Source organism: Mustela erminea, chromosome 16, assembly GCF_009829155.1.
Source record: "Mustela erminea isolate mMusErm1 chromosome 16, mMusErm1.Pri, whole genome shotgun sequence".
Classification (NCBI taxonomy): domain Eukaryota; kingdom Metazoa; phylum Chordata; class Mammalia; order Carnivora; family Mustelidae; genus Mustela; species Mustela erminea.
This window is the reverse complement of record NC_045629.1, coordinates 31,582,804-31,605,854: the sequence shown is the minus strand read 5'-3', so window position 1 is coordinate 31,605,854 and position 23,051 is coordinate 31,582,804. Positions and strand designations below refer to the sequence as shown.

The 23,051-nt window shown below is 35.9% G+C and overlaps 1 protein-coding gene across 3 annotated transcripts in view; it reads right to left on the bottom strand.

The window, feature by feature from the left end:
* Nucleotides 1-4,591: 4,591 nt before the first annotated feature.
* ZBTB10 (zinc finger and BTB domain containing 10) overlaps nucleotides 4,592-23,051 on the bottom strand; it is a 36,493-nt gene continuing 18,033 nt past the window's right edge. For 2 of the 3 annotated variants that reach the window (XM_032315642.1, XM_032315640.1), the window contains exons 3-6: nucleotides 14,684-14,782; nucleotides 10,159-10,335; nucleotides 9,782-9,954; nucleotides 4,592-9,517 (exon numbers count right to left, since the gene is read on the bottom strand). In XM_032315642.1, coding sequence (XP_032171533.1) covers nucleotides 9,212-9,517; nucleotides 9,782-9,954; nucleotides 10,159-10,335; nucleotides 14,684-14,782 — 755 coding nt within the window. In that variant the 3' untranslated portion in view covers nucleotides 4,592-9,211. The remainder of the gene's footprint in view (nucleotides 9,518-9,781; nucleotides 9,955-10,158; nucleotides 10,336-14,683; nucleotides 14,783-23,051) is intronic. The other variant, XM_032315641.1, reaches the window with a different exon arrangement.

Sequence of the window (23,051 nt, the reverse complement as noted above, 5' to 3'; positions counted from 1 at the left end):
GGTTCAGTTTGGTAGTCTTTAGTCTTGGGCTCAAGGGCTTACTGGAAAGTATTTTTCAGGTCAGGCTTTTTGGCTCATTTACTCACAAGCTTAGCATTTTCAAGCTATGTCCAAGATGACTGACAAGTCTAATTTATTGGCATCTTTTATGAAAGGAGATATTAAAGATTCCCAAGTAGTTTACATTCTAAAAGTTATGGATAGTCAATACTGTAGAGCTCAATTAAGGTTGAAGCCTAAGGTGAAATAATCTTTTAACATGGTTTTGATAAAGTGGCAATAAAAGGGTCTAGATTAGAAAAGTATGTGTTTTTATCAACAAGCAGGGTTTCCTAGTTATTAAACACTGAATGTATTTCTGAATTGGATGTATTCTTTAATTCTCTTATTTAAGAACCAAGAAATGGGGCTGGGGGAGGACACCCTATACTGCAATACAGTACTTAACCAGGTTCCTAAAACAGGTCTTGCTGTCTGATCAGAGCCAAGATGTAAGGTGTTTATCCTTCTCTGCTAAAATGGTGCCATGAAAGTGTTAAATCTTGTTGTAATTCCAGGTCTATAATTCTGGAAAGAAAATAATTGATATTAAGAAGGCACAACATTATTTAATGTATGTATTTCAAGAACAGAAAGAGTGAACTAAAGAGAGAGAATGAATACATGTGGAGCCCCGCGGGAAGTTAAAGATCAGGGATCAGCAAAGTGCAGCCTGCTGCTGCATCTTGAAAGGAAAGCTTTATCAGAACACAGCCACACTACTCATTTACATACTGTCTGTGGCTGCTTTCATGATACAACAGCAAAGTTGACTATTTGTAATGGAGACCTTATGGCCCACAAAGCCAAAAACATTTACTATCTGGCCCTATAAGGAAAAAGCTTGCAGACTCCCTACAGTTAGAATCCTGACCAAAAAGCAAACTGTAAAATACCGCGCAAACATGGGCGAAGTGAGTAAGATTGGAATTTTGAAGACTATTTGAGACTCAATGAGATGTAAATATAGTATGCTTTTAAAAAAAGGGGGGGACGCATTAAAATTGAATGATACGCTATTACTTTCCTTAAAAGTTAACTTGGAGTTGGGGGGGGCGCTATAGAAGCTCGTGATTTCATCCTTTGAGAAAAGGTGTTCTTTCCCTCTGCCAAAAATAAGTGGACTGAACATTAACCCCAAAGGCCTGCATTTGTATTGAACTTCTTTACTGGATAGGAAAACTCCTCTCTAGGTCCAAGTAACTTCATCATACCCCCCCACCCCCAAATAGGAGGTAGACTCTGTTAAGGTGTCAGTTTCCCTGAGTACATAAATGGATCTTCTGAGTAAGATCTTATACACTTGTCTAATACAGTTCTTGTCCTATAGAACTAGGAGGCACCTAGAAAGTAGTAATAGTCATATCCCAGAAAAAGATAAATAGCTGATACAAACATTTTTGTTTGCCATATTAAGGTCCATGCAAAAATTGTATGCGGAGCAAATCTTTTTTCCCCTGTGACTTTAAGATACATTTTCAAGGTAATAAAAGTATTCTCTCCTTCTATCATGTTGAAGGGAGATAATGCAAAGTGCCATGTATGCATTTTCTTAATCTGCACCACTTTGTATATTTAGTTATCCTATCCATTCACAATTCCCAATCATTCCTGCTTTTCAAAAACCACTGAAACAAAGGGCCTGTTGGTTCCTTGCTTGCTTTTCAATCTTTTTCTATTGCAAATGGCATGCAATAATTGAGAACATAATACAGCATGAAATCATTATCCATCACAGATAACCATTTTTTCACAAATGAGTCTTGGAGATTTATCTGTTGAATACATACATAGCCGAAGAGAAGAGTCCATAGGCTAAAATCGGAGCTCACATTTTGAATACAGAGTAAGTCACCAGCAGTAACAAAGGGCCAGAAAATAGACTTGGGGTGCCAGTAAGTCAGCTACCTTCAGAAGGCACAAATAAGGGCCAAAGTTCAGAATGCCTCCAAAAAGCTGCCTGAAATCTAATGTAGGAGTCTAACAAACATCTTTAGGTCTGTGAAACAACAAAATCCTAAGAGAGACAAATTTAAAACTGCCCCCCCCCAAAAGAATCCATACCAAGGCATAAAAATCTGTTTCAAATCTCCCTTGCCATGGGTGACGGTAATTCCCTGGAGTAGTACTCTTGGAAGAGGACTCAGTTTGTAGACTTGCTCTTCCTTGGAATGACTGAATTGATTGAACAGTGTACTTTGGAGAATTAATTACCCACGTGTCTATGTAAATGCCAACATCCCAGTTTAGGGATCCAGGTCTCAGCAAGAACAGGGAAGAGGGTAAGAGTGAGTTATATACTCAGCTCCATCTTCCACATGAACACACATTTGTGTTGCACAAGGTGAAATATAAATGCCCACTCAACATGCTTCTAACACATACAAAAATGATTAGCAACAAAAGCATCAGATCTCTATGATCTTTATTGATGCACTGTTGCAGTCTACATCAAGGTATAAACTCTAATAGGTTTCCTCTAGGTTTTACATCTTCCTTATATATACTATGAGACACTTAAGATATTAGTGGGGACAAGCCAGCCATTATTTTCAAGTAAATATTTTGCAGCAAATGGCTAATATAAAGTTTGTCACGAAGTACTCCAAGTTAAGCAGATGATCTAAGTTAAAAAAAACCTAAAGGCTACTTGCACTGAGATTTCTATAGTCATATTTGCTATAGGTTGGGTTTGGTCATTACGTCTTCAGGTAAGGTCACGTAGGGGCGTAGCAGAGGGCGAGGGGGACGTCCCAAGGGATGACACGTTCCCTGTGCTTGGCAACACAAACTGCTTGTAAACCAAATTAACTTGTTAACTATATGCCATTAGATACTAACAAGCAAAATCATAAAGTTGCTGACATCTTTTAATAATCACTTAACTTTGAGCTCAGATTTATGTGCCAGGAATTACATCTGAATATATTTTGTAGTTCCAAATTTCAGTCTTCCCCAATCTTAAATCATTTATCAAACGGGTTTGAATACAGGTAAAATACTGAAATGAAGTTCAGAAATCCTGGATCCCAAAACTGACTGTAAAATTACTGTAGTAACCTCTCAGGATCAATTCCTTTTTGCTCTCAAAGTTTTAACCTGAAACATTCTACAATTATCTTATTTTGTGTGTTTTCTGAGTGTTGAGGCATGTGCCAAGAAAGTTGTCTTTTGCTTATCTTCCACTAATATCCTAAAACATACTTAATTATGCTTGGAAGATTAGTAATTTCTTATTGCTAAACTTTGGTTGTGCTGGGAAAAAGTATCTGGCTGGCAGGCAGAAGGCAGTATCGCTAGCATGTAAAGGCGACATGCTCTCACACAACCTATTTCCTTATTCACTTTTAACAGAATAGATTTGTGGTTCATTTTTTTTTCCTTTAGTTCAAAACTCAAAAAAAAAACTTATGACAAAGGGCTACGACCCAAAGGTTAATTTTCTCATTTAACCATGGATCCAGTAATTTAATTTCCTACACCAGCTTCCAAATATTGGTTGTGATCATTTGCAAAGTGAAAAAGAAAAAAGCTCAAATAGCAATGTTTTCTATACAGTTAAGCACGATTTCTAAATTCCCACTGTGTCTTTCTGGTGTCATGAGATATTTATGCAACTTTATCAGTGTTTTTGCTAAGCAAAACAAAAAGCTGGTTAACTACAATGGTCCGTAAACTTCTAAGCAAAAAACCCAAAACCTATAGATAGAAATGTTTGGTCAATATTTGCTTAGCCAGAATGTTCTACAACATCTCAAACAATAGATTTGGTTTCTTTCTGAAGCAATTACATTTAATCTTTGGCTGATTATTAAAACCTTTTTAATCTTGAGCCAAGTGGTCCCAGTCTTAACCTCTCAGAACCATCCAGAGTATACCTAATCATTCTGCCACATGACAGCTCTTTTACAATTTTAATACACCAAGCCTTATGTGTTACATGGACAGCCTTCTCCAAACAAAACTCTCATTTCCTTACTAAAGTCTATCTAGTCATTTCTGATTTCCTTTATTCTATTACTGACACCACCACAAAAACCTAAACACACCCAGGTAAATGTTTTCTTTGTATTATTAAAGTTTCAAAGACTTGAAACATGTATTTATTAGTAATTTATTAGTCTGCTAATATGCAATAAAGATGGGATGAAGTAATTTACATTTCCCTTTTAAACCACTTCCAAAATTATGCACACATGTAAACGAGAGGGGAAATATCTTAATGTCTTCTAAGACCTGTAGAAAATTCCCACAAGTAATAAAGATGAAAAAATAGATGAAATGTTGATTACAAATCACTATCACCTATTAGAGCAGCTCTCCAGGCATCACTAGGAGGTAGTCTGAGTCATTTATGCACTTCATATAAAGACATAAAACCCCCAAAACCCTAATATTCTGTAATTCAAACTTGTAAACCTTAAGTACAAAGATAACTTTAAGTTTACAAAGGTGATCCGCTACCCCGATTAGTCTAAATTATTACACTTATAATGCAAAGAAATCTGAATTAAATGTCAGAGTCAACAAAATTCACGAAGCCAGAAGCAAGTTTAGTGCTCACAAGTTTATATTTTTAGGTTTGATAGATTCTTGTGTATTTTCTAAATACACAGACAAACAGTTTTGGAAGTTTACATACATGTCTTAGGACACTTATACTAGGTAGGTAAATTACATTTAAAAAAATTGGTCTTCGTAAAAGATCTTCCCAAAGAGCTTTTACAAACAGCAGGCAGAAGAAAGCGTTATGTTTACAGTGTTTAAAATGCTGATTCTCCCATTTCATCATGGCCTCAACCATCCCTCTCTCTTCAACCCAAAATCTTGTTCTCAATAGCCAGTGTACTCCAAGTAAGTACCCAATGTCCTAAAATTCAGGGCTAGAAAACATCTAAGTGTGCTTATTCCTAACACACTTTAAACTATCTAGAACGGTTCAACTTCACTTGAAAGCAGGGATACAGCAGAAAAGAAATTTTCCACTTTAAATCCTAAAGTGACTACAAAAAAACACCTGTTAGTTCTAAGCACATATATTATGTACCATAGTTAAGTTTTAAGGATCTGGGTGACTGAACGGCACAAAAACTGGGGTTCACATCTAGTTCTTCACTTTAAAACCATCCTTTTAAAAATAAAAATGCCACAGCCAATTAATAGCATGTGCTACACTGAGGTCAGGTATCTTATTTATAGTCAATGACAAAACTGCTGAATTAGGAGGAAAAGAGTAATAAGGTATTTGAGGAAGGAAAGATTAGACACTCAAATTCCTAATGTAGACGGTTTACAGGGAAAATAGGTCTCCATTGAGCAATTTCTTTAAAGCACTGAAATTCTACAAAAGTTGTTTAATGAGGCAGTTAATAGAGCCCCCTAAAAAGAGCATGGGCTTCATTCAGAATCAAATCTGGTCAAAACCCAGCTAGCTCTACCACTTAATAGCTGTGTTATATTGGGCAAGTTATATTATGCAGATTTCTTGGAGACTTTCTCTTCCATAAAAGAGAGACAGTAGCACCTACCTTATCGGGAATTAGAGAAAATAATGTAAAGCTCAATGGCACATGTAGGCACTAAAAAAAAAAAAAAAAAAGTAGCTTTTGGGATTATTCAGAAAGATAAATTCTTATGTTGACAAAACCCTAAAAACACACATAAAGCTTACTGAAGTTTTGAAATTTGTGACTTTTTAAAACTCCTCTTCCATCACACTTTCCCCCATAGTATACTACTCCAGTCATCTTCAGGCCTTTTACACTTCGTTGGATGAATATAGTTTCCCAACCCTGATCCTTTCATCTGGTCTCCTCCCCCTTTCCTCCTGGTTTGCATCTATTACTGAATGAAGATGTAGTAGGCCTCTACTATGTGTACCAGTGTTTGCAGCACTTTATGAATTCGCTTGTTCTATCTCCCTCTTCTCCATCAGGATGGCTCTACCAAAACCAGCTAGTGTTTTCCCCACCAAATTTCAAAGCTCTTTATTAGTGTTCAGTTTCCCCTTCCTACAGTTTTTTAAGCTCTTAGTTGCTAGGGTGCTACAATTAGCAACATATCTAGTGAATATGAAAAATGAGGGCCAGTAACAATGACAAAGCAGGGACCATATGGAAGTAACTGTCTCTGAGAATCCTAAGAAAGATTACATGATCTTAATTTATATGAGAGGGTCTGTTACTAGAGTAAATAGCAAAGAAAACAGTTTATATTTTTCCTCTTCATTAAAATTACAAGCTCTAAAATAGGTTTCATTTAAAATATAAGTTACAAGAGAAAAATTCAGCAAATGTGTAACACATAATTCTGCCAGGGCTCCACAGACAAAATTATGAGTATTCCATTGTCACCTCTGAGACCAATCATAAGTTCTTAGTATCTATCAACTTCCTGAAATTGTACTGTAAGTCAGAAAAAGAATATACTTAAAAAAAAAAATAGAAACGTCCAGTAGTATACCTTAGTACTAAAACTATTTTTTAAAAAGACCTAGAAGGGAAAAGGCAGTCCCTCGAGATCATGAAACAAATAAGTTAGGCAGTCAGCAAGTAGAAAAATCTGTCAATTCTGTTTCTGGTAAAATGTTTACTTTAAAGAAGAAATTTTTATATAGGCTGAGGCTAATATATTCGAGTATAAACATTCCTTTGGATTACCTTTCTAAAAACAAACTTTTAAAGTATATTTCAGTTGACTAAAAATATAGCCAAATCTGTCACAACACAACATAAAAGGTAATGGACAATTATAGAATATTTTAAATTAACAGTAATAAGCCATCTACATCAAACTTTGTTTCCAACTAAAACCAAAACAAAATCACAACAATCCCGTAGTGTACCAAGTGTGTATTTCAATTTACTGTATGCAGTCTAACAAAAATTTGGTCATAATTTACCAGATATACATAAATGATTTAAGTAGTAAAAGAAAATTCAGTTTAAAGAGTTTAAGTTCATATCTTGAGGAAAAGTAAAAGTACATTAAGAATGTAAAGCCAAGTCCAGTTTCTATGTAATAAGTGAACTGTAGTCTAATAAAGCAGATTTAGGTGATTTTCTGATATATATCTTTTCTCTTTAATATATATTTATATATAGACAGATCTACCAATTGTAAACTATGGTTTATTTTAAAGGAGGGGGATAAATGGGATGAAAGAAATCTTTATACTATACTTACATATTCACAAAGCAGAACATTTTAAGTTTAAAATACTTTTTCATTCATAGTATCTTTGCCCAACTAACGTCTACTTTGGACCCCACCAGAATGACATTATACTCATATGTCTAGAACACGGAGAATAAGATGTACTCTTCAGTCTTAAACAAAAATCAAACCAAACTATTCCTGTCAATTTTATAGTTATGTAGAAACTACAATTAGGTTTAGATGACAGAAGATGTATCTAAGCCTGTAACCATACTTTTATCTTGATTCATCCTAGCAGAAACATCCATGTCTAACATGAAATCATTACACTATTGAAATCTGAGACAATGAGAAAGTTTGTCTCTTAAAAAAAAAGTATCAACTTTGCAACTTTTATCAGATGGAGCACCAAATGATTATGTCTGTCAAAGTGTACTTTGCAATTTTTCCCACACAAATAGCATAATTTAGTGACCTGATATAAAATAGGAAAATATACTCAATTTCTATTAAAAGAAAGCTGAAAATAGGATATCCCTCAATCTTATATAATATACAATATGTTCCTGATAAATGTCATGCATGTTAATATTATGTGAAATGCTGCTGTCAGTTTAACAATCAGCTAATTCATCTGTCATCAGACTCAATAAATCTGACCATTTCAATTTAATATCACCCCTTGTACCCTAAAGAATTTAGTTAACAGAATAATTGTAAAGCCTCTCGATATTTTATTTCTAAGACTTTTGCCGACAGTTGAATCATGGTGACTACCAGAAAGACTATCTATGAAGATGTAGCAAAACTTTGAGGAATTGAAAAAATATTTATCTATCATAATTTCAAAACGCTCAATATCCCAGTAAGTATCAAACAAAAGAGAATGCACTTTTTATGTTATTTTTAATGATAAAAAGGGCACAGGAGTAAAAACCTGGTATTTCACTTATATTGCATAACAAGCTAACCAAACTGGACATGGAGGTCAAATTAGGAAACAAATCATTTTACTTATTGTTTCTATGACTTTTCTTTTGATTAGATTTCTGTCTTTTCAAATAGGACTGAGGTATAGTACACTGGCAAAAATATAAAGAGGCAAACAAGAATAGTGCCAAAGTAACAGATACCCAAAACCGAATACCATTGTCAGAAAACGTCATGTAATAACCATTTATCAGATTAGAGCAGCAGGAGAAAGTTACTTCTAAATCATAATCATTTTAGTGGTATTTGTCAACTTCGCCACGTTAACTTTGCAACATCATTTCTTCATTTGTGAAGTAGTAAAATTCATGTCAAAAAGGAAAGGGGGTATGGTATGGAGGAAGTCAGTTAGTTCATTCCAATAAATTACCTCTCCAGTTCTTATAAACATGCCCATCAGCACAAAATTGAGAAATAATACCTTAACTAGAAGAGACGTGGTTTAAGTTATGAAGCAAATTAAAATGGAAAAATACAGGAAAGTAGAACCAATGGGGTTGAAAAAGCCCCTCACTGAAAATCTGTATTAAAAAAAATAAAATTAATAAAAATAAAAATAGAAACAAAACTCTACTAGTACAAACTAGCCTGAGTGGTTTGATGGACAGAGTAATTGGGTCAGCTGTCACTGTAGTCTTATAAATGGATTTTCTTCATTCATGTTAAAGTGACACATGAATGTAAGCTCTTTAAGGACAGGTACAATATATTCGTAGGACCCAAATAGTTACTGTATATCCTATAAATAAAAAATATTTTTACTTTGATAACTGACTGAAGATGTGGGGACTCCATGTAATCCAACCACAAGGTTGTTTGCTGTACAGTCCTGTGCAAATATAAAAAAAAAAAAAAAAAAAATTTTTTTTTTTTTTTTGCTATAAGGCTTTTTGACCCTACAGTTTTCACAGCAACATAACTACCATCCAGCATGTACCATATTTTGCAAGCCTTCAAGTTCAACAATTCAAATTGTCGATTCATATTATGTCCAAATGCAGCATCCTTGAGGAGTATAGGTCAGTTAATCATCTAGAGACATACAAACATCTCCTGATTCATCCCACCGAGATGGATCATTCTGATCTTCTCCATCATCAACCAGCTCTTCATCAGCTTCTCCTACTTCATTCTCTTCATATTCTTCATCCCGAGGGAAATCTGTATCCTGTCCCTGATCTACACCTTCTTGCCCTCCTGGCTGTGATTTATCTGCACAGTCTACACAAACACCATAGCGTCGAGATCCATGTCTTATTCCAACACTGGCTGCTAACATGAAGATCTTCTTACACACCATACATTTGTATTTTTTATCCTTTTTATGCACCTAATTAAAGGGGGGAAAAATCCAATATAAGGACAATATAGACAATAATGCGTTTGAACCATTCAATTAAACCACCCATTTAACAGTAAGTGAATGTATGCTTTTGTTTTTCTGTATCAAGTTCAGTTCATAAATCAATCTTTGTTTAAAGCAATTTATTTAACAACCAACCTTCCCTAAATTTCATGTAAAATACCTTAAACTTCAGTGACATAAATACATTTTAATCTCAAAGACCAGTTATATATATTTAAAGTTACTTACCAGGGAATGTCTTTTCACATGTTCTCTGCGAGTAAACAGTTTTCCACAAATATCACAGCTAAATGATCTGACTCCCGTATGAATGAGCAAATGCCTTTTTAGTGTTCGTCTGTATTTGGCTACATAGCTACAATGAGGGCATTTTAACTTGTTCATGATTAGAGATGATTCACCTTTAAGAATTAAAAAGAACACACACACACAAAAGCAATTATATAGGAAACAAAATTTGCTATCAAAAGCTTGTCTATATCTAAGAATAGGGATTATCACAGGACTACCAGTATCTTGATTTTTTAAAACCCAGGACACGGAAGCTTTTAATTGTGAAAAATCATTTTAAAATTCCCGTAGATGTTTAGTTGACTAATACTTGCCATTTTCCCAAGTTTCTTGTTTTGGCCAAGATTCCGGCAATAATCCATACTTGAAATCATTTGAAGCACCTGGTATCAATCCATACTTGAAATCATTTGAAGTACCTGGCAGCAATCCAAACTTGAAATCACTTGAAGGTCCAGGCATCAGGCCATACTTGAAATCATGTGAAGTACCTAATACAATTGAAAAGTGATTCTGATGTAATGATGGTAATGAAGATCTCTTACCAAAATTTGAAGAAACCCAGAAAATAACTTTATTGTATGAGTATTATGACAGCTTATTATAAATAGCTAGATAAAAATCTCTACATTGTAGTCTGAAACAGAAATGTCTTCATACTTCATTATCAAAATACCCTAATTATAAAGCATCTTAAGTAGGAGAACTAAAATTTAAAATACAACCATGGGGAGAGAAAAATTCGGTAAAATATATTTCAATAATATTTAACAGTGTATGGAGACCACATGAAACTACTCTTCTATACTGAATTTCAAACATATTCAAGCCGAACTCTATCTTAATTGTCGTCTTACAGCACAGCTTTGGAACAGGAGGATAGTCTCCTTACTGCCTCCAAAATAATCACATAATCTTGTTTTAAGACTTAGCAGTATAGAAAAATGGACTAAGAATGAAAAATATAAATACTAGGAATGACAAATGCAAGGTTCTTGCTGTATTATACCCTTGCTTGTTAATCCAGACACACTGGGCCCTCGTGGGGTTCACCAAAACCTCTTTCTAACTCCATCCTTAAATAAGTGAAAATCGAAAAGGCAGAATTAAAATAATCAATGTCCCTTAAGGAATCTGTACCTGAGGATCTTCAGACTAGTGAAGATAAAAATTACCTCCTCTGGATAGCATTCCCTCACCTCCCCTCCTTTTAAAAAGATTTTATGTTTCAGTAATCTCTACACACAAAAGTGAGGATCCAACTTACAGCCCTGCGATCAAGTGTCGCATACTCCAGCATGAGCCAGCCAGATGCCCCCTGGATAGGATTCCTTCTTGAATATGTATGTCTTTACCTGGATCCAGGAATCCTCTTGGCAATGTAAAGATTCAGAATTCTCCATAGCTAGCTACTGCCACCCTGATCCAATCGACCATTAACTCTTGCCTGTGGATTATTTTCAATAGCCATCAGAGCCATCCCAGTTCGTAACTGTTGCCCTCTTACAGTTTGCTCTCAACACACCAATTAGAAATTGTTTCAGAACTTTTAAGTGAGAACCTGGCACTTAAAAAAAGCCTTCAAGGACTACCCATCTCAAACATAAAAACACCAAAGACTGACAGTATGTTATATAGCCTTACCTAAATCTAGCCCTTTATCTAACCACCCCCTTGGGTCACTTTGCTTCAGGCATACTGGCCTTTGTACTGTTCCTTCATGGAAAAATGGCTCCCTCGGCAAGACCTTTGTACTCTTTCCTCTGCCTGAACACTCCTTTCCAGGCTATATGCTAGATTACTTGTGTAGTAATTTATTAATTTTCCTTCCATGAAAACTATGGATTTTATAAAGAATGCTTGCAAAAATAGGTTTTCTAAAAATTCATTTTCCTCCATCTATCTGCCAGATGCCCTACTTCTCTTAAAAATTAAAATAACTTAGTATTTTCTCTTTGGTGAAAGTATCAATACCCAACAATGCAAACAGGTCCCTAAGGTATTTAAAAATTCCATTACTAATAATATAAATTATTTTATACTTGGAATACCTTCACCCATTTTTTAAATGTTAGGAAAGCCTTCTGATTTCATAATTATGTAATTAAACTACAATCTGTTTTTGTTTGAGGGAAAGTTTTCAGAATCCTGAAGTGAGACACTGTATCTGTGGGGTGGGGGCTGGACAGGGGATGGAAATTAGGACAGGGTACTAGTAACCTGTGAACACGAATCTATCAATTTTCAGCTTTACATTTCTAAACAAAGCTTGAGCTTTGACTCATAGCTCTTGATCAAATCAGTGCAAAAAAGTTAAGCTCTGAGAGCAAGGGCTGTGCCTGTTTTACTCACATTTGTATTTCTAATGTCCAAAGTATACACCCCCTTCAGTTATTTGTTAAGTGTTATCTAGCAAATACTAACACATATGTATTTTTGACTTGCTCAAAATACTTGTTAAAAACTGCCAGAAATCAAGTTGGATATGTTAGGACCCTCAAGTTAGTATTATCATTACATATAAGAACAGAATAGCCGTAAAATAATTTATAGGGGGCACCTGGGTGGCTAAGTCAGTTAAACATCTACCTTTAGCTCAGGTCCATGCCAGGGACCCATGCCAGGGTCTCAGTGGGGAGTCTGCTTCTCCCTCACCCCCTACCACCCTCCCCCACTCATGCTTGCACTCAGATAAAAAAAATCTTAAAAAAAAAAAAAACACCTAAAAATTGATAACCCAAAATTCAGAATTAGAAGTTCCTAATACTTGAAATTCTTTGTTTCTTTGGATAACCTACCTATAGCATAGATTAATAAAAAGTATCCATGGTAACAGGAGATACCGTATCTAGAATACAAAATGGTTAACTCAAAAAACCTCAACCCAAACTTCTTTCATCTGGTCAAATTCTTACAGTAGAGGTTCCTTATTTAGAAGTATATGAGCAGACTGACAAAGGTACTGCTTTTGTAATTCAATCACTGAAAGATCACTAAGGTCATTCAAGTTCTACTTGAAAATTGTGCTCACTGCTCAGTAGTATCCTTCAGGGTCCGTTCTTCTATAATGGCAAACTAAAAAGAAAGCAGCGTTCTTTTGAAGTCAAAATCAGAAGACCAAGGCTGGTCTCAGTTGCAAAAACAAAAATGGATCAAAATGTCCCCTAAAGAGAAATGACTCTAAATCAAGAGTTTACTTTTTCTGAAAAGGGGATGAATGATATGGACCATTTGCCACTGAAAATATTTATGTGGAGAAATGAAAACTGTGTATGAATTCACATACCCTGTCAAAGCCCATTCTTCAACCAGATTTCTAAACCAAACATAAAATACCTTGTACTATTTGTGATTTTTTGTAGAAGGAAAAAGTCTTCAAATTTCAACCTATATGGATCTGTAAATGGCGCATTTCAAAACTTTCTGTAAATTAGTTTCAACAATTAAGAGAAACTACCTTAAGGCAATTTCTTTCCTTCAAAATTACATGGCTTAACATCATGTGATCAGTGCATACTAGATTCAGAAGCCTGTGAAAATGGAGTACCCCTATGCTGCCCCCTTCCCCATCAATTTTTTAAATAATTCCAAAGCTATGAGAAGTTTAATCTACGAATATCTATATCCCTTTGTCTATCTCTGACAAATGTTAGTTTTGCCACATGGGCTTTCTATGAATCCACACACCTTTTATGTATTATTTGAAAATCTTCACATCATTGCTTCACCCCTCAATATAGCAAGTATCTTCTAGAACTTTCTCCTACATAACCACAGTACTTTTATCACATCTGAGAAATTTGAAACTGTCCCATCATTTAATCCATACTATTCATTCAAGTTCCCAACTTTTCCCCAAATGCCCCCTAGTCATTTTAGAACCCTGATGTCATCAAGACTGACAATGCATTTAGTTGGTTTGCTCCAATCTAGTGGTTCCTCTGCTTGTTTTTCATGACATTAACATTTTAAAATCCAGAGTAGCTGGATTTGTGTAGACCAATCTGATGTTCTCCCCTCTCATGATTAGATTTGGGTTAAACCTTCTGGCAAGAATATTACATGGGTGATGTGTGGTGGCTAGTGCATTATGACAAGAGGCATGGTATTTCCAACTTTTTTTATTATAAAGCAATCTTTCCCTCTTTGTAACTGAAGTAATCTATGAGATTATATGGAGACCATGTGAATATGCTATTACAACAGCCTTTTTGCCCAATCATTGTGATAAGCCCATCAATAGTGGCTTAACATCCACAGATGATCTTGAATTATCTCCTGTGGGGTATTTTTTTCAATTGTGATTCTGTATTTATTAGCTTGGTATTCTTCTCTAAAGAAAGCTTTTTCTGTTCCTAATTTATTTATACTCATGTTGTTCTCTGGAGTATTCACACACTCTGCCTCCATGTGTAGGATACTCCCCCCAAATTACAATTGATAGAAATATTGCTATTTAGAATTAACATTTTCTATCTCCATTACCAACCATACATTTTACATCAATATCAATTAAATAATCAACTATTTGGATAATGACCATTTTCATGCTATGCATATACTAGCAGAAAGTCACCAGCTCTATTAATTACTTGATATTTAAGAATTTTTAAAGCCCTAAATAAGTGGTTCCCTCAAACAATAATAAACACCCTTCCATTTGTATTGATCAGGTTTCCAAAGTCTTATCATAAACACAGCTAACACAGGTTTAAGGTACATTTAATACTCTCCTTTAGGGGAAAGAAATTGCAACAGCTCCTTAATCATGTACACAAACACTTCCCCATCTTCAGATCCTCTTTTAATATATTCTTACTAAAATCCTACTGTACCTACCAGCATCACCTCCTTCCTGACTGGAGCCGGCTTCAGCCAATAAATTTGTATTCACATTCCTATCACAATCTGGCCCTGAGAGTAGAGCACCATCCAGATCTGAAAAGATGTAGAATAATCTGTTATTTAAAACCACACTACAGCCATCATCAACCACTCCTTTCTTGGTACCGTTTCTTATGGAGACTAAATAGAAAAATATCTGCAAGTTATAGTACCTACTATGTGCTTAATGCTATTAAGGCACAAAACCCTAAGACATGGTTTCAACCACAAGAACAAATGCACACTCAACAGTAAGAAGAGCATACTGGGTAAGAATAAGCTTTAAGAGGAAGGGTGAATTAGGTTACTGGCTTTGTGAGGATATGCCTCAGCTTCCTGGTATATGCTTCCAACCACATCATAGATTTTATATAGAAATTAAATTAGGGGCATCTAGGTGGCTCAGTCGGTTAGGTGGCTGCCTTTGCCACAGGTCATCATCTCAGGCTCCTGGGATCGACTCCCACATCAGGCTCCCCGCTCAGCGGGGAGTTTGCGTCTCCTCTCCCTCTGCTGTACCCCCCGCTTGTGCTCTGTTGCTCTCTCTCAAATAAGTAAATAAAATCTTAAAAAAAAGAGATTAATTAGATAACCCAAGTCAAGTGTTACAAATTAAGGAGTTTGGCACCCAATGACAGGGGCTACTGTTAGTATTAAGTACTAGATATGTAAAACATTAGTTTCTGTATTGATTCAGAAGTGAAAAAGACAAATTAAAGCTAGAATAGGAGACTTAAGAGAAAAACTAATTCCTTAATCTTGAAGTATGGAAAGGATGTGAGAGGCAGCTTAAAAGAAAAGATATACTGGGGTGCCTGGGTGGCTCAGTGGTTTAAGCCGCTGCTTTCGGCTCTGGTCATGATCTCAGGGTCCTGGGATCAGGTCCCGCATCGGGCTCTCTGCTCATCGGGGAGCCTGCTTCCCTCTCTCTCTCTCTGCCTGCCCCACATCTACTTGTGATTTCTGTCAAATAAATAAATAAAATTAAAAAAAAGAAAGAAAAGATATACTAATGAGATGAATACTTTTGGTTACAATCTGTTTTCTTTTGAATCTGTTCCATTCCTTCTGTTTCTCCACCACTGCCTTAATTCAGGTACCCATCACCATTTTCTTGGATTAGTGAATTACTGAAATCGTTTCTTGGTCTCCTTGCTTCAAAATACAATGCTAGTACTTATATTCATAATGCCAGAGAGATTTTCCTAAAACATAAATCCTAAATTACTCCCTTAATTTAAAAATCTTCAATGGTTCACCACAGCATTTAGGCTTACCTTCAAACTCCTTAGTTTAGAATACAGGGTCCTAATACTCGGGCTCCTACTAGTGCACCTAGCATCATCCCACTGGTACTATCTACTCCCCCAAATGAAAAGTATCTGAAGATAGGGCACCTGGGCAGCTCAGTTGGTTAAGCGTCTGCCTTCAAATCAGGTTATGAACCCAGGATGTTGGGGTCAGTACCAGGTTGGGCTCCCAGCTCCACAGCGAGTACTCATCTCCCTCCGCCCCTCCTCCTACTCATCCTCTCAAATAAATAAATAGAATCTTTAAAAAAGTATATGAAGACATTTTTAAAATGCCACTTTTTATGGACAATCTGTCCTCTGTCATAAGTCTCAAAAAAAAAATAAGAAAAAACACACAATTCCTTTTTACATATACAGCAGGTAATTGATTAAAAAAACAATTGATGGTGGCAAATAAAACCATGGTACATTTATACAACAGAATACCACCCAATAATGGTTCTAGTGCATAGTTACAGAACCCCAAAACACTAAATAGTTCTAGCACTTATATGGGCCAGTAGGATTACATAATTGCATAATGAAGGAGAGAAAGAATAGTATAAATGATCCTCAAGCAGGCATAATTAAGAGCACTGCCGGTAAAGATCTTTACCACTGCATGGTAAAGATTTTGGCCTTTACTCTAAAACCAGTGAAAGGATTTTCAACAAAGTATTAATCTCATTTACCTTTTAAAAAGACTATGCCTGGTATTGTATGAATGATTAAAGGAGGTCAAAAGTAGATGCAGGGAGACTAGTTAGGAAGCTGTTTTAGAAATCCAGATGAGAACCAATAGTGGCCTTGACTTGGTTGATGGCAACAGCAAATGGTAGTAGTAGTTGTGGAAGAACTGACAGTGCTTGGTGAGACTGAATATGGGAGAGGCAGGGTTTGAAAGTAATAAGGGAAGCTTCCTTCCTATACTAATACTAATGAAAGAGGACCAGTTTTAGATAGTTATGAAGATACTGAGTCTGACACACCTAACAAAGAGGAGTTTATATGTTTGGAGTGGGACTAGCAGGTTAAATGGGTAAACACTAGATACTACCTGGGACCAAGTCTCAGCTCTGCCATATCCCAGCAGTGTGACAGTTGTGAAGCAGGTTATTTTGCTTTTTAAATGCAGTGGTCCTCAAAGTATAGTTCCCAAATCTGCACCATGGACATTATTCAGAAACTTGCTAGATAGAAATGTAAAATTTCAGGCCCCATCCCAACCTACTGAATCAGATACTGTGAAAGTGGGGCCTAGAAATCTGCATTTTATAAAAGCCTTCTAGGTGATTCTGATGCTTACTCAAGATTGAGAACTGTTTTATTATAAAGTAGGGAAATTATCAGGGAAAGATCTATGCACTTTATATTTATTATTATCCAGGGACCAAATGATAATAATGAAAGGCACTCAGCTCTACCAGGTATGTAACAAACACTCAAAATTTTATTTTTTTTTTTTTCGTTTAAGCTCCTAATTGGGGAAATTAGCACCAAAGGCTATACAGATATAATGCTTAAACTGGTGATAAAAATGAGCTGTCAGAATGTGTGTGGTAAATAAGGCCATGGAATTAAACAGATGAGACTATGAGAAAAAAACTATGACCAGTATGTTGAGGAATCCTAGCATTTAAGAAACCAGAAAATGATACAGATTTTAAGGAATGAGTTATTTCAAGAAGTAGTCCATCATAACAATGCTGCCAAAAATTTAAGCTAGGGACTGAAACATTCAATACTTTCATTCAACAAATGCTGAACACCTAGGAGGTCACTGGTGATCTCAGAGCAAGTGACACTGGTACATCAGTGGGGCAAGGTGAAAAAACTAAGAGTGGCCTATATTGTGAATAGAGATGAAGAATTACATAATATAAACTGAGAAATTTGGTTGCAAAGGGGGAGACACAGAGTAAGAGTATTTTTTTAAAAGGTAAGTAATAAACATTTAAATGCTGAAATGAAGTCACTAAGAAAGGGACAAGTTGAAAGTACTGAAGAAATTCAAAAGAGGAGGATTCTGGAATCCTGAAGCAAATGTGTGGGTATTTAGGCGACAGCAAAGACAATCAACATATAGAAAGAAGTTTGAAGTACTTAAGGACAGCATCTACCACCTTACAGGGAAAATAAAAGCTAAGAGTAAAAAGTGAGATTACTGCGTAGAGTAAATGGCTTCGAAGTCAGGAGAATGAAAAAGTACTTCAGGTGGAGAAGAGCAACAGCAAAGAGACTCCTTTACCTGTCCCCTGAGAGGAGGGGTATACTCCTTAGGTTTTACTTTCCCAGCACTCATCACAATGCATGGCAAGACACTTTTTAAAAAAGATTTTTATTTAGTTGATAAAAGAGACAGGAGGAGGAAGAGCACAAAGGAAGAAACAGATGCCCTGCTGAGCAGACAGCCTGACTCTAGCCTTGATCCCAAGACCCTGAGATCATGACCTGAAAACTGAAGGCAGAGATTAATCAACTGAGCCACCCAAGCACCCTGACAAAATGCTTTTCAAATAAATGTTGGTTTGAATATTCTCTCTGCAACCTCTATTAGCAGTTTAGTTTTAATTAATGGTATTTAAAGAATACTTTTTCAGTTTTCTGGTCTATAGTAATACTAAAACATAACCACAAACTGAAAATGATTAACTGAAATTTAGTGGCTTTATTTTCCTATGAAAAGCTGAATATATTTCCATAATAAATTTAAATCAATATTCAACAACTGTACTAGGTTTCCCAGTATCTTTTTAAAAACTCCTCCTTATTCCAGGTACACCTGGGTGGCTCAGCTGGTTAAGTATCTGCCTTTGGCTCAAGTCATTAATCTGAGAGTCCTGGTATTGAGCCCCACATCAGGCTCTCTGCTCAGCCGGGAGCCTGCTTCTCCTTCTGCGTCTCATCCAGCTCATGCTCTCTCTCTCAAGTAAAATCTTAGGGGGGGAAAAAAAGTCACTATTCTAGAGTGTACAGTCTGTTCAGAGGGCACTTCTTAAAATTCTGCCAAGTGGGTTTGTAAATACAGGCAGGGTGCTTCTATTTATGTAACATTCTATAGTGATTTGTTGAAGGCTTTCTCAGCTAGTTCTTAAAATAGGTATTTCCTGTCTCCTAACCCTACCCCTTAAGTATCAGAATTTAATTTGTGATCTTTAATCCTACACTAAGCACGGAACACCTCAACCTGAAAGCTTAACAAATGACAAATATATTCTTCCTTTGTACCGTGTTTTTTCCTCCAACTCTTTTGAAAGGTATCACTTGGTTATTGATATCAAAAACAAATCTCAGAACAGGTGAGCTCTTCCAGGTTGACAGTAACTTTCATAAATAGCACACTTAACTCAGGAATCAATACATCATATCACTGTTGTAGCTTATTTGAAATCAGCCAAACTGCCTAGAAACTCATTTTAATCAGCTGATTTTAAGTGGGATAGAAATGAGGCAACCAAGCATTCACTTGAAATAGAAATGAATTTTGCTTCCCTAGGAAGTGAAAGCAATTAACTCTTGGTCATTATCTTTTTCTCCAAATTATGGGATTAAAAAATAAATTCTTCTATACTTGGTTTTTGACGTTTGTGACCTTTCTAGGAAATCCTTCACTTCACTTAAACTTAGCAAAAAGGGCTAAGGTATCTCTGCTAACAACAAAAGACCTTTCTGAAGAGCTGTTAGAACAGTTTCAGGAGGTAACAATGATCTACCAAAGCTATGGACCTGGCACATAGCAATTAATAAACTCAGAACAACAACAAAAACAAAACCCCACAATCTGCAATGCTAGAAATAAAAGCGAAGAAGTACACCCATCTCTAATTTAGTTTCCTAGTGATATTTCATATACTTTTTTGCTAAATGAAAAAATAAACCTTATGCTCTGGGATAAATCAAGACTCACTTTACTAACTTCTTTATTTAATAAAACCATTTCCAAAATCTTAAGTGTACCAAGATATCAGCTATTATTGTTCTTTATAGTTAATACATTTTTGTCTATCCTTGAAAGCAGTCTTCTCCTCAGGTTCATTTTTAAAGAATTCTGATTAACCATATTTTGCATATTTTTTAAAAAGACTTCTTGTTCATGGATTTAAAAAAAAACCAGATTAACATGTGATGGAAAGAAAAGGAATGATAAAGCAAATCTCAGTTCCTACTCCTCAAAATTTTAACAATCAACTTTATTTTCCTCACATAAAAAAATAGTAATGTTTGTACACTTCACAAAGCTGCTATGAAAAGTGACATCAGTATACTGAGTAAAATGTAAAGTAGAATATAAATCTAGGTGTCATTAAGTGAGCTTAATCTTGGTGCCTGTGGTTACAGGTTTCCCTGGGATCACAGGTTAGCAGTGCTTCCAGATCATCTGGTAGGGAGTAGCACAGCATCTGACTCGAAGTGCTAAACAGAACTAAGTTGGGAAGGTTTCCCTGATTTTCTTTTGGTTCTCAAAATTCCAAACATGAGGCAGGTGATGACCAACTAGATTTTCTTAAGGGTGACTGGGTGGGTCAGTCATTAAGCGGCTGCCTTCAGCTCAGGTCATAATCCCAGGGTCCTGGGATCGAGCCCAGCCTGCCATCAGCCCGCTTCTACATCCCTCCCTGCCGCCCGCGGCCCGCTGCCCGCTGCCCTCCGCCCTCCCCCCACCAGCATTAGTTCCCTTCTCTTGTGGTCTGTCAAATGAATAAAAATATTTTTAAAAAATCATTAAAAAATTTTTTTCTTAAAAGACAAATATTCTTAAGAATAAATGAGAGAAGAAATAAATCCAGGTTTTAGAAATAACTCCATTGCACAAATCTCAAGAGACTCAGTAAGATCTTTCCCCACTTTCATTTTCACTTAAATATATACCAACATCAAGTTTCTCTTCTCTGAAGACAGTTTTAGAACTATTTTGTTTTTCATAAGCAGGTATAATTTTTCTTCTTTACTCATTGTGATCTGGTTTTTTCCACTTTTCACTGGACTAACTTCACTTACAAATAAATATATTATATAAAGCATCCTTGACAGTTCCTACAGCAGCCTAGAGACTCAACATATAGTAGTTTCCATTCATACCCCACTGACTCAAGTGACTGCCCCATCTTAAACTAAGCTGTACTGTTTCTTCTTTGTACTACCCAAACAAGGCTGTTATTTCTGCTCTCATTAGTCCTTAAAAGGTCTATCCAGATCACTTCCCCAATTTTAATCCATGAAAACCCTCCAAATGTTTTCTCCCAAAGGCAAATATAAACAGACCTAATCTCTAGTTTAAAAATCTCCCATGGCCTCAGTATATAAAAATTTACAAATTTACCATGCAGAACAAAGAGAATCACAACTTGGCTCTTATATATCAACGCAACCTCATTCCCCATTACATTCTTTCTATTCTTTAACCTGCTTGCCCTGACTTTCTGCCACCTATTTTTCTTCCTGCCCTTCTCTCTCCTGGGAAACTTCTACACAAGATCCAATTCTTATTACTGCCTTCTCTATATAGCTTTCATCAAGTCTCCCATTGCACCCCTTGCTGTACTTACTATTTTAACATTGGTCACATGACACTGGGTATGTTTCTACCCCACAGCAATCCTATTATGAACAAGTTCCAGGTAAGAAACTCCTCAATCTTGACATCATCTGGCAAGATGCTTACTTTTGGGGGGGGGAATTTAAAAAAAATTTAATTACTAAATTTCCTATTATGATGTGGAAAGATATTCTGGTATCCCAGGAAAGTAGCATTTGATTATAATGTAACTTTTCTGGAAATGTAAAATGATGCATGAAGATTTAAGACACTCCCAGAATATTAAGATGGTGTCAGAAATTAAAATTTCAGTTTTACAGATCTCTCAAGGATCTACACTTGAAGGGTTTAGATAACTTGATATTGTGAGCAGGCAGAACTCAAAAAATGCTTTTCTAAAACTGGTTCACAGGCTTCTTCAACACCAGGTCTGGCCACACAGATTATTTCTTTAGTGTTTGTAACTTGTAGGTAATAATGAGTACCTTCATCTCTTGGGATAAACATGGCAGATAGGGAAGGAAAGGAACACTTGGCAGAAGAAAAGTAAAGAAGGGTAAAAAGAGGTCAGAATATTCCTACTACCGGGGTGCCTCGGTGGGTTAGCCTCTGCCTTCAGCTCAGGTCATGATCTCAGGGTCCTGGGATTGAGCCCCCATCGGGCTCTCTGCTCAGCAGGGAGCCTGCTTCTCTCTCTCTCTAACTGCCTCTCTATCTACTTGTGATTTCTATCAAAAAAAAAAAAAATTCCTACTACCTACGGTTATCCTCTTAAGATTAAACATTGGAAGATTCTTATGTATTAGCATATTTTATAGCCCATAAAGTACTGATGGACCTTTACTTTTTAAAATGAACATCAGGCTTTCAAACTACCATTTAATACCCAATTTTAACAGTTTCTGAAGGAAAGTGATTTAACATTGTCATTTGTAGCGCATCCTTCATAACATCCAACCAAAAGGATGCCTAGAGGAGAACATCTGGAACCCCCTAAGATAAAAAAACAAAAAAAAAACTAATCCAGATCCATAAATTTATCTGAAATGCTTAGAGTAAGATGTATAGGATGCAGTAATTTTCAGATTTTAGGAAAATAGTAACTACAATACTCCCAGTGGGGTTTAGGGTAGCATCCTATAATCAGAACAGTATTTCTGCACAAAACATGAATATTCACATTTAAAGAAATGAGTAAAAGATATAAATAGCTGGTTTTGCTGCTGAGGATTGGGTTTTGTTGCCAAAATGATTAAGAAAAAGCTCTGGATAGTTTTTACTCAAGATGCCAGAATTATGAAATTTTTCTTTCTGCCCATTAGTGTCATAATGTGGGATACATTCAAGGCTAGTTACAGTCAAGTAAAACTGAGTTGAAAGCCCACATCTCCTTAAACAAAGCTAAGTTCCATGGTTTTTAAACATTTTTTGAATAGTTTATACAGTAAATTTATAGGACACGGTCAAAATATTAGTCTCAAATGTGATGGCCAGT